Here is a 12338-nt window from a genome sequence, read left to right as displayed (position 1 = left end):
TGCAAATCAAAGAATATCTTTCATCTTCTTGCATGGAGTTCTTAATGAGGTATTCAAACATGGTTTTAAAAAATGTCAGCAGCAGAAGTTACCCTCATAAAGGGTGCATGATCCACTCAGGAAAAGATCCACTCAGGATGAATATAGATGAGGGCCTTGTAATTTGTCAAATTTATAATTGCAAAATGTTATTATACTTGGATTATCTATACAGGATTTGACAACATCAACATGAAAAAGTTTGATGTTCATGTTTGCAACACATTAGAGGTGTCAATCTAATAGCTAATGATAATGATGATAACACAGATCAAGATTTCATAAATGTGTTAACCTCCTGGACACTACTGGTAGCATTTCTGATTGGTTGACAACTTGAAATGCTCATTTCAATTGCCAATTAAAGTATTTATGGTCAAACTTGCATTTGCAGATGATCTTATTAATACTCTCCTTGATTGGTTCAAAATTGGACACAATTTTCATTTTGGCCAATCAGCAGGTAGTTCTCATGGGGTTAAATATTGCCGCAAATAATTAGCAGGCTATGCAACAGGCAGTGTTCAGTTGTGTCATATGTTAATGTTGAAACCATTCCTTCATATTTTTTTTCATGTTCCAAAAATTGAAGTTATTTTATCGTTTATGTCGTCTGCTTCTAGAGAGGAGATGCTGGCTGAGATGGGTGTGGCCATGAGGGAAGATGGACTTACATTAGGCGTGTTCTCACCAAAGAAAACACCACATCTTGTTAATTTGAATGAAGACCCACTGATGTCAGAATGTTTACTCTACTACATCAAAGACGGACTTACAAGGTGAGTGGAAAATAATGATATGACACAGTATGTGGGAAGAGAAGGAAAGGGGATATGGCTTATTGATCTTGCCAGAAAAAAATAGAAAATAATAAACAAATTTCCATTGAAATATTAAGTTTTGAACACAAGTGATGGAACCCTGGCAAGTTATGTCACTCTAAAGCCTATGATCCAGAGATCATGAATCTGCATGTAACTCAAAAATTAAATTGTACAACTTTCCTCTTATATTGTAATATGCAATTAATTGGTATCTTCCAACAGTTTCTTTCTAACAATATGTAAGATTTTCAGTAAAGCTTTTTTTTGCTTTCATTCTTAAAAACTTGTCCATCTTCATGATTGGTATAGTGTTTTGTTTGTCAAGGTCAGATGGAAATAAGTACTTTTCATAGTTTAGTTACAATTTTCATGATTTTCTCTGGTAATATATTATTATTGTCTTATGTTCACTGCACACATTGAATCTTGCAGAATAGCTCAGTGCGCATCAATAATACATCATCAGGTGTCCAAATGCAAAGACTCCCCCCCCCCCCCAAAAAAAAGGTGTCTGGGGTTGGAAGAAGCCATTGTGTTTATAAACCCAAAGTTGCCAGTTTCAAAAGAGGAGGGTGACATACAATCTGTCCCACCCATTCATTTGAAATACACGTACACCAATGGAAGACATGATCTTTCTCACAGGGAGTGTGAATTCCAAATAAGGCTACCTGAATGGGTGACTCCATTTGAATTGACTCGATCTGTGTGGAAGATGAAGGTCATGTCTTCCATAGGGGGTGGATGGATTTTAAATGGAATAGCCCAATATAAGCATGACCTGTGTACAAATCTACAGGTGTAGAGAATTGATTGTGAAATACATTATATAAGCAGTTAGTGCTTTGCAATAAATGGTAAATAATATGTTAATAACTGCAGTTATTTTTCATACAATGATTGCTTACCTTATTTTACAGGGTCGGTCAATCCAACACAAACGTCCTGCAAGACGTCCAGCTCAGCGGTACATGTATACAGGCAGAACATTGTATGTTTGAAAACAAAGATGGTGTTGTCAAACTACTACCATTTGACGGCAGTATGTGCTATGTCAACGGCAAGAATATTAGTGAAGCATACACTCTAAAAACAGGTGAGATATCATTGATTGCAATATTAGTGAAGGGTACACTCTAAGAACAGGTGAAATATCATTGGTTACATTATCAAACACATTTTGTTTAATTTTGTTAACCTTTGACTACTTGTTTCCATGGTTTCGTATTTCTGCAGTTTTAGAACCTCTCTAAGATGTGTCTTATAATACTACTTTAGTTTTATATCTTTTGTCTTTGTTTTAATTATTCTCCACGTTAAGTGTATATACCTGACTCAAATCTTTCTAACTCTGTACAGTTTTTGTTTTTAATAGAATTGTGAAATGCCAAGGTGACAATAACTGTTGTTCCTTTCTCTCTCCAGGAAACCGAGTAATATTAGGCAAATATCATGTGTTCAGATTCAATAATCCCGAACAAGCAAGACAAGAAAGAGGGCGCTCTCCCCAAGCAGAAACACCAGGAGACACAGTGGACTGGGGATTTGCACAAAATGAACTGCTGGAGAAACAGGGAATTGATATCAAGGAAGAGATGGAGAGAAGGTCAGTCACTAAAATTAGCTTTGAGGAAAATCCAATTGTTACACACAGCATTATATTCAGAAATTTAATTGCCTGTACACAATCGTCACAATGTGATGGATTGGGATACGTACATAAATTTACACAACTCCTGTGTCCCATAACCTCAGTTTGGGCGCATTTTCTTAGTTGAGTTGCGGGAATAGCTGCATTCATCATTTTGTGTTCAGTCAATTGAATTTTCAAGTATATATTCAAGCAAGTAGACAAGACAGACAAACAGACCAGGCCATAGAAGACAAGACACAAGTTCCATGAAGTAATTTCACCCAATTAATGTTTAATAATTATCAAAACAGCATGCTGATTTAAGACTTTTTCACCTTTGACAACAACCCTTAACTTCTTAATATGTTTTAAATTTAATATAGATATTTTGCAAAATATTTGAAAGTCTGTGATTTGTATTTGCAAAGTAACACAACTGCTCATAGATTTCCATGTAGTATGCCGTAGACACCTGAACTGAAATGTGTTGACCTTGATCTTTGATCTGTGGTACTTGGTTTTCATAGTTTTGTGATATATTTGGAGACATTCAACATGCTGTCAATAAGCTTACATACATTGAAAAATAGTGTCATATTAATTTTTTTACACATATTAATTTTTTTAGAATGATGCAAGTAGCATGTTAAGGTGTTGATCAAATCAATGTTGTCAGATCTTATTGACTGAATTGAGGAAAACCAAAAATTACATTTATCACTTTTCAAAATTAAATGATTATATGATATATATAAATATAACACCAAAAGAGTTGTCTGAGAATTTAAATACTGCGTAAGAAAAAATGTGTGACATTTGATGAATTGCAACCTTGTTCTGAACAAAGTAATATTGATTAAGAGTTAATGTTCGACACTACACTATTTTCACTCACTTTTCGCTATGTCAATTAGCATCTTCTGCAGATGGTGATGGTTTGTAACAATTATCAACTGTTTTTCATACAACAGGTTGCTTGCTATGGAGACACAGTACAAGAAAGAAAAAGAAGAGGCAGACCTTCTATTGGAACAGCAGAGACTGGTAAGATCAATTGATGGAATGATATTGTAAGCCACTATGTGTTAACCCAGCCTTTCTTCACACAATATTCTTTGGGGCTTTCAAAATATTAAAAAAAAAAAAAAAATACTGGCATGAAACTACACTGATGGAGAATGCGGATGAAGGTCATTAAACCAAACATGAAGTAATTTGTAATTAATTCAGACCATCCTTCTGTAATTAACATATACTTTTATCAGCTCGTAATCAGCGGGCCTTATAACATCGCGGATTAATATCAAAATATTTTATTTTGAGAAATTTCCTGTGACATCTCGCCAGAAGCATCACAAATTATTCATTCAAGTCCTATACTTTGTCTACTTTCTTTAACACACAAAATAAAGACAATACAGGTTAACTAATAGCAATATTAACGTGGGTCAACTTTTTGGCGTAGTGGTAAAAGCCTAACATTTCCCGCCTATTACAAGCTGATCAAACTATAGTAGAATTAAATATTTGTCTTACAGCTAAGCTTGTAATTTGTAGCTTAGAACTTTTGTTGAGATTTGAAATAGAAAGAAACACAGTAAACCTGGTCTCTTTACAGGAATATGAACACAAAATCCAAACACTCCAACGTCAAGTAGAGGAACAGTCTCTCCTATCGGGTAACACAACCCCAGGTGACCTGAGTGGCGAAGAGGATGAAGATGCCCTCGAGAGTAAGTTAATGACCATTCTCTTCTTAGCCATTGTCTTCTGGTATATATACAGTTTTTCAATGTTTTTTATATCGTGTTTGTTTATCATCAGCTGCTATTATGTGGCCTTCACAGAGAGCAACAGGTGACATAGGGTCAGGGTCAGAGGTCAGGGGTTATAAACATGGAGTCTAGATTATAATTTGGTGCTTGAGTAGTAATTTGCAAACAATTTGAGGAGTTATGCGAATTCTGGATTTATAGTGCAGTATGAATGCCAAACGCACCTGTAAAGTGTGTAGGCAGGATTTGCATTTATTGGGGAATCAATGGATTTTTTTCTAACAAATTGAGGGAGGGAGGAAAGAAAAAGGAATAAGTGCCCAGTTTTGATGGGCTAGAATGGTTTGTATCAATATTTTATGTGTCACATCACAAACTACCTCTTACTGACTCTCTCTCTCTCCTCAAGACGTTAAAGAGACCACACATGATAAATGAGTCTGTTATCAGGTTAAAGGACAAAAGGATCACAACCTGATACAGTCACTCACTCGCTGATGAAAGATGGAGAACCATCTGAAAATTCCGAGGTAGGAATTATCAAGTTAACATTGATTTGTATGCTAGAGTGAAATTGGACAAAACAGTGATGCTTGATTCATCAAGGTAATATGTATTTCTAAAATTGTTTGAAATATTGAACAGTCCAATTGCATTTCCAAGCTGACCAATATCAATAAATTCAAAAAGTTTTGCAAATTACTACCCATTTCTGTTCGAAGGTAGCAAAATTCTGTTATATCATTACCAAAGTAGCAGAATTCTGCACCTTCAACAGGATTATTTTAGATTTCTTATGGTCGCCCCCTGACCTTTGACTCTGCCTCGAGTGGATTCAGTTTAGATGCAATGTATGTATATTTTTATGCCAAAAACATTGCCAGGAAGCTTAAAATATGAAAGATTTTGTGAAATTTTGTGCTTGATTATTGTGTGTCATGAAAAGGTTGCATTTATTATAATGATCAAATTAGGGGAAATCATAATCTGTTGTCATAGAACAGAAGTAGAAGTGTATTGATGAACAATAAGCTGATTATTAAATCTGATTTGGAGTGAACATGGTAAACAAGGGAAAGACAATACTGTGCATGTTACCAAGTGATTCAGCTAGGATTTCAATCAAATCTGATTTGGAGTAAACATGGTTAAGGCAATATTGTGCATGATATGGTGATTCAACCGTTTAGGATGTAACTGTCTCATCAAAGAAATAAATGATGTATCTGCAATGTTATTCATTTGCAGATACCACTTTATTTCTTGGGACAGAATTATTCACAGGTCTCTATTTATGCAGCTAACTCGTACAAACAGTATTGATAGACAATAAAAACCTTCCAAAAATCTCATCCTCAGAGGTGCAGATCAATATACTATCCTAAAATTACCTGAAGTCTAAGTATCATCTTAAGATACCTAAAGGTGTCACTTTTTGCACTATATGAAGGATAAGTAAATAGCACCCTGTGGGTGAGATTGATTGGAGGCCATTTTGCTCAGGAAGCCAGTTTCTTCCAATGTAGCTTAGCGACCAATTCTTTTTAGGGGTTTGTGCAATATTTTTGATAAAATTGATTTTTTTTCTCTTGAGTTCTTTTGTTTTTATTTTTTAGGTACAGTTATCATAATACATATCATATGTAAGGATTTGTTGAAGAGTAAATATTAGGTGTAAAAAATAATACTTAGTGACTTGTCCCTAAATCAATGATGACATGTGTTTCTTCTGATTCATAATACAGCAACAGCATTACTTAATATTTTATTTTATAGGGTGTGCTGAGTCGATTTTATAAAAATAAAATGTAATTTAGGGTGTGTTGAAGCCATTTTATAAAAATAAAATGTAATTTAAACAAGTGGATTTCAAATTGTATGTAAAAATTTAACACCAGTACAGTTGAAATAGTGACTTAATACCAAAGAAATTATTGTGAAATGTGATGAGTGTAAAATTGATATAACAAATATTTTGTGATAAGTGTCCTCTTTTTGAAGAGATCGATTTATGACCTGTATGTTACTCAGTGAATGAGAAAAGTGATGTTGTAATAATGTTTTTTATTATTTTTTTGTTGGCTACTTTTCATTGTTTGATGCATGCATATTATATAGTGATGTGTGGATGTATGCATGGAAGCATGAACTGCAGATTTCAATGAAAATCAGCATGACATTTATATGCAAAATCCAGCCCTATGTGATATGCAAAAATAAATAAAGATTTGTTAGTCATTTCTACAAATATGTCACATTTTTATGTTCTAAGATTTTAAATTTTGTGATTATGTGAATCCAAAAGCAAGGTTTATTTTAAGTATGTTTGCTTATTTTTGGATAAGAAATAGTTCATATTTGATGGCAAAATCTTTTGTTGAGCCTCTTTGCTGTTCAGTAAACAAATTGTTTATAAATGGATAATAAGGGCTTTGTAATTACAATGCATTGATGACCGTATAAAAATCACATACCAAGATAATTTAGGGCTCATATTGAAATTCCCTTACACAGGAAGGCGTGCGCCATCCTGCAGCTTTCCTGTGCTAGCCTTCTTTTGTTAAAATCCTGGGCAGAGTGTATCACTGATACTGCTTAGCGAGGGGAATCTTGCCTTCTTTCTGTGTGAAAACGTGTTAGGATATTTCAATATGAGCCCTTAGTATTCAGAATCAATTTATATATTCCCACTTTTAAATTTTTTACACATGTGTTTATCTGTGATGATGATGAAACAAAAATATGTCAGAAGTCAGAACAGATTTGAATCTTTATTTCTATTTGCAAAATTTTACCATGTAGTCAGGCCCATAACCAAGGGGCAGACCCCCCCAAAAAAATTGCCAAATGGCAAAAAAATAATCCCCTTTTTGAAAAAAATAGAGATTTTTAAGCCCTTTGTGATCAAAGAAGGTCCATATTTTGAAAAAAAAATCCACTTTTACAAAATCTGCCCCCCCTCTCAAGTCCACTTTTTCAAAATCAGCCCCGCCGCCCCCCCAAAAAATCCTGGTTATGGGTCTGCATGTAGTTTGACTTGTCTGTGAAAAAACAGAAGTCCTAGATAGCATTCCATTTGTATAAATTTCACCTGACACTATATAGCTTGTCTTGTCTACAAAGAAACATTGCTTGAAACACAAGACTTGTCTCATTTATAAATTGCCAGAAAAACCAAATGTCACATTTATTCAAGTGTCATTTGCCTTGTGACGTAAGTGACTGACCTATATTCCTAGAATCAAGTCTGTGTAGTTGTTGACAGCGGTTTAATTTTGTCATTATAAAGTAATAGTGGATAATGAGTATGTACCATTTAATTATGGTGCTGGTAATGTATTTAACCCTTCAATACTTAAGGGGGTACTACACCCCTGGCCAATTTTTTGCCTATTTTTGCATTTTTCTCAAAAATTATAGCACATTGGTGACAAGTAAGATATGTATATTATAGGGCAAGGACTACAACTACTGTACTGAAAATTCAGCAACTCAAAGCAAGTAGTTATTGATTTATTAATCAAATAGTGGGTTTCCCTCATTTTTGACTGTAACTCCACAACTGTTGTCTGTGCTGAAATAAAATTGCCAGTGCAGTAGTTGTAGTCCTTGCCCCTATAATATACATATCTTACTTGTCCCCAATGCGCTATAATTTTGAGAAAAATGCAAAATAGGCACAAAATTGGGCAGGGTGTAGTACCCCTTAAACCGATGTGTACAGAAAGTATGCTTGTGAGTAGTGTGTGCTGACGATTTCATATTTTGAGTTGAAATATTTTCTGCATTTTTACCTATTTGTGCTCTTTGTGCCTTAGTATAATTACAGATACAGTAATGTAAGATTGCCACCTGCTCCATTGCAATCAAGCTTTGGCAAAATTAAATAAAATGTATCAAGGTTATATAAATGACTAACAATCATACTATTTTGTTTTTATACATTTTCAACCTGTTTTAGAAATTAACATTGTTCAAAGAGTATCCTTTAGAGATGTCTACAAGTTTATTCAGTTAAAGGATTATTTTGTGATTTTAGCATCCTCTTTTTATGATACTTTTCAGTAGATATCCATGAAAAAAGCTTATTCCCAAAATGTCAGTTGATTCTGATTTTGCATTTGCGAGTTATGCACGATTATGTGTATTAAACTACTCCACTGTGTTGTAATTTTGTTCTGTTAACCAGAACGTAAATACAAATTTGAAGATATTTTTGCCAAGAGAATGAATCTGCAAGAAATGTTTTGTACATAAACATTATGTAGTCAGAACTTTCCTGTTGTATAAAAATCTTTTATGATTAAAAAATCTTTTATGAGAAAAGTGGGGGGGATGAGGCTGTGGATCACAAAATGCCCCTTTAATTGCATAATTTGTTAATAAAAATCTTTGTATGAGGCTAATTTTGTGCTGATCAGTACATGTTGTGTTGAATTTCATTTCATCTGCTAATTTCTTATCATAATCCTAACCCAACCCTATATTCTATACCTAACCTTAACTCTAAACCCTGACTGTAACCCTAAACCATAACCCTAACCTCATAATCCACCCTAAATCTTAATTCCATAATCCAAACTTGGTGGTAAAATAAGCAGATGAAATTGAATTGCATATGACATTATCCAGATAGACTGACCTATATAAAATAGGCCAGTTTAGTTATTATATTTATATAATTATGTTGATATTGGTGCTTCATTATCATGTGAAAAGTTCAGAGGCAAAAAGTGCTATTATATCCATATTTCTTGATTTGAGATATATAGGCTAATATATAACTCATCAAATGTAAAGCACATAATAAGAAAATATGTGCTGTTTTTTGATCATAGATGCATCAATATACATTGTATTTTTAAAGTAGGGTGTCAATTTAAAGCTATCATTCAGTGGCAGGTGTTGGTGGTTTTAACACAAAAAGTGAAAATGGCATATATCACATTTTGCCTCTGAACTCTGTGTGTATATTTTTCAAATTATACAAGCAGGGATGAAGAACAAGTACCAATTAAGCAATTACATTTAATTATGGTTTCAATGATTTCCATTGTTTTTGTGTGCTGAAATGTTTACGGTTATTTTTAAAATGATTTTCACTATTGAAATTTTTAAAAGCAAAAAGCAGAAAATGTACCAATTTTATCAGAAGTTCTTAACCAAAATCAATTTCCTAGAAATCCAGAAATCCTCCTGTTCCAAAGATCAAAGATGTTAGACATTCAGATGTTAACTCTCTCCACGCGGGTGTCGAATGCAGACGACAAGTTTTAAAAAAATGTAAATTAAAAAATTTCAGAATTGTAAATTTTCATGACCATATTTGGAATTGGCATGAAAAATGCATTAAAATGAGACAAAACAAGCCTAGTAATTGGTTCAGTGGTTCTTAAGATAGCTCTTGATATTTTCAGAAAATATCTCAAATCTTGGATTTTTTATGTTGAAGCCTATGGCTAGCACGCAGAGCATTAAGTACTAATTACATTCTATTTTCTAAAAACATTTCATATTTAACGGCAACATAATTGAGTAAATAATGTGTATAAAAAGAGGTATTTCCAGAAATAAACAGTTCAAGTACACATCAAAAGAAAAGTTATAATAAATTGCACCAAGTAAAACCCTAAAGCTAACCAAAGCAAAGCAAATTGTATTTCTACAAACCTATAAGCCCTTAACAACTTGTGCCTTTACCAAATTATTTATCAGATTTATACTAGTGTTAATTGTATATGGCTTATAATAGATTTATCTGTAGCATATCATTATTGAATTACACCATAACAAAATTTTTATTTATGTAGGAAGTTCAACTTGCAGGTCATTGGGTTTTATGTTATCTCATCTCAAAACTTAAACTTTTTATGTTGAAGTCAATGGCTAGCATGCAGAGTATTAAAGGGGCTGTGTGAGATGCCCTCAATTTTTTAATACATTTTGTCCTTCATGTAAACAAATCTTGATTAGTTAAAGCGGTATGGTCTAATTTGCCTCTTACATTAAGGCCTACAATTAAAATGATATGTTTCCAATTTTTGAGTTGCATTACTCCAGCAGTTTTGATATGAAAAGCAAAAATATATATAACATTGCCCCCATAGGGTAGTACATACTTCCGGTTGCGGTTACCACAATTTTCACCACGGTTTTGTTCACACCATTTGCATGAAACAGACTCGGGCATTCAATTTGACTGGGCTGATGAGAAAAATATGGGATTTATTATGATACCAAAATCTTTTATGAAGAAAAATGGGGATAAGGCCATCAATAGGGTCATGCCCTTTAATTAATGTCTGAATTACTGAAATTTGATTCCCAACACTAATTCCAATATAGCAGCTAAGCTTAACACAGCACTTACAATATGGCACTTATTTTCAATATTGTTTTAAATATAAATACTGCTGCTCGGGAGGCTCTCTGTCAAAATAAGGCAATTTTCTCATTTGATCTTTTGTGACATCTCACACAGTCCTTTTAAGTGATACCTGGTAGCTAACATGGCATGGTTGGGTCACAAATAGTTTGCATTCAGAAACAAGTGCAATGATAGTCTGGTCTATGAGCTCTATAACACCATGTTTTATGTATATAGTACTATTTGAAGGATGTTTCGATTATAAGTAAAATTAAGTATTTTTTTCCTGAAACAACAGTACATAAAATTTAAATAATTGATGTGCTATCTACAGTAGACAGCCATAATAATGGCATCAGGGTTGAAGCTAGCCAAATTTTAGTGTCGGTTAAAATTAAGAGAAAATTGTATCAGAATGGCAATTACTTGACAGTAATGGCATTTGACAGCTGTTTTGAGGACAATTTGTCATTTTAGTGCTGGTTAGCAAGACCTATAATTCCCTTGAGTGTCGGTTGGTCAGGCTGAGTATACTGGTTACTGCCGACCAGTGTCGACCACCGTGGCTACAACCCTGAATGACATCTATATGCTATCTATTGCATATAGATATCATTACTTAAGCTGCACATGGTTCAATAAGATCAGAGTATAATACTGCCCATAATTCCAGATTCCAGAAAATACAGAACTATATTGTTTCCATGCAAACACAAAAAATGTGAATTTTAAAAACCGAAATGACTCCTTATTTGGTTGCATTCCCAGTTATGACCTTTATGGAAGATTAATATCAAGCAACACACTGATTTTTTGAATTTTTGAAGGTTTTATAAACATTTTAGTTAAATAAATACTTCCTCAATTTAAGCCACCAACATAAAAACCAGTGACCTCATGAAATTTATTATAGCAAGAAAATTGTGTAGCAAAAATAGTATATATGTGCCTGTAGGTTACAAGGTATTTGAGTAGAGTAAATGCCTATATTTTTCAGTATTGCTTTTGAAGCCTTAGAATTTGTTCTGATCCTGTTATAAAAATTATGCTTTGTTTCCTCTTTGCTGTATATATGTTAAATATAGATATTTCCTATTTTGACGTTACTAAGTGTTCATATACTGAAACTGTTGTAGAAAATTTTGATGTATAACGAAACACATGTATTTTTAATTACATATATCTTATAATATTTTTTTCATGATGTTTCATTCATTCATTCATTCATTCATTCATGATTTATTAAAAGACACGGTAGCAGCTAAAAGCTGAATTGATGTGAAATTTACAATCAGTAAAAAACAACAAAACAATCAGTAAAAACAACAAAATCATAATCAGGAAGTACCAAGGTGTAGGCCTACCAACAACATATGCTTGAAATATAAGAACACAGCAAAACTCCTCCTTTATGTGGTACCTTATTCCAAGCTACTCTGTGTGTATATGTTCCTTTACACTATCTATGCAGGACCCAACCCTTAGTGTCTATATGGAACTCACCTGTACAAGTGGCAGGCTAGTCAGGGGAATTACAATATTTATGTGTTCCTCCGTGAGTGAGTTACGGAAAACAATCTTTGGCAAGTTGAGAGGGATGGAAACAAATTTATTGCACCATTTTAAAATTGCACTTTAAAAACAAAACAAAATAGAAGATTATACAGAAATGTACAATCATGCAAACATTTGAACTATTT

General features: G+C 33.4%; 1 protein-coding gene across 1 annotated transcript in view; it reads left to right on the top strand.

Annotated features, from left to right (window-relative positions):
* Nucleotides 1-12338, top strand: part of LOC140157661 (kinesin-like protein KIF1A) — a 204542-nt gene that overhangs the window by 149230 nt on the left and 42974 nt on the right. The window contains exons 14-18 of the mRNA XM_072180901.1: nucleotides 663-818; nucleotides 1784-1959; nucleotides 2289-2469; nucleotides 3468-3540; nucleotides 4115-4229. Coding sequence (XP_072037002.1) covers nucleotides 663-818; nucleotides 1784-1959; nucleotides 2289-2469; nucleotides 3468-3540; nucleotides 4115-4229 — 701 coding nt within the window. The remainder of the gene's footprint in view (nucleotides 1-662; nucleotides 819-1783; nucleotides 1960-2288; nucleotides 2470-3467; nucleotides 3541-4114; nucleotides 4230-12338) is intronic.

Source organism: Amphiura filiformis, chromosome 7 (assembly GCF_039555335.1).
Source record: "Amphiura filiformis chromosome 7, Afil_fr2py, whole genome shotgun sequence".
Lineage (NCBI taxonomy): Eukaryota > Metazoa > Echinodermata > Ophiuroidea > Amphilepidida > Amphiuridae > Amphiura > Amphiura filiformis.
The sequence above is the reverse complement of the archived record's forward strand: the minus strand, read 5'-3'. Positions and strand labels throughout refer to the sequence as shown.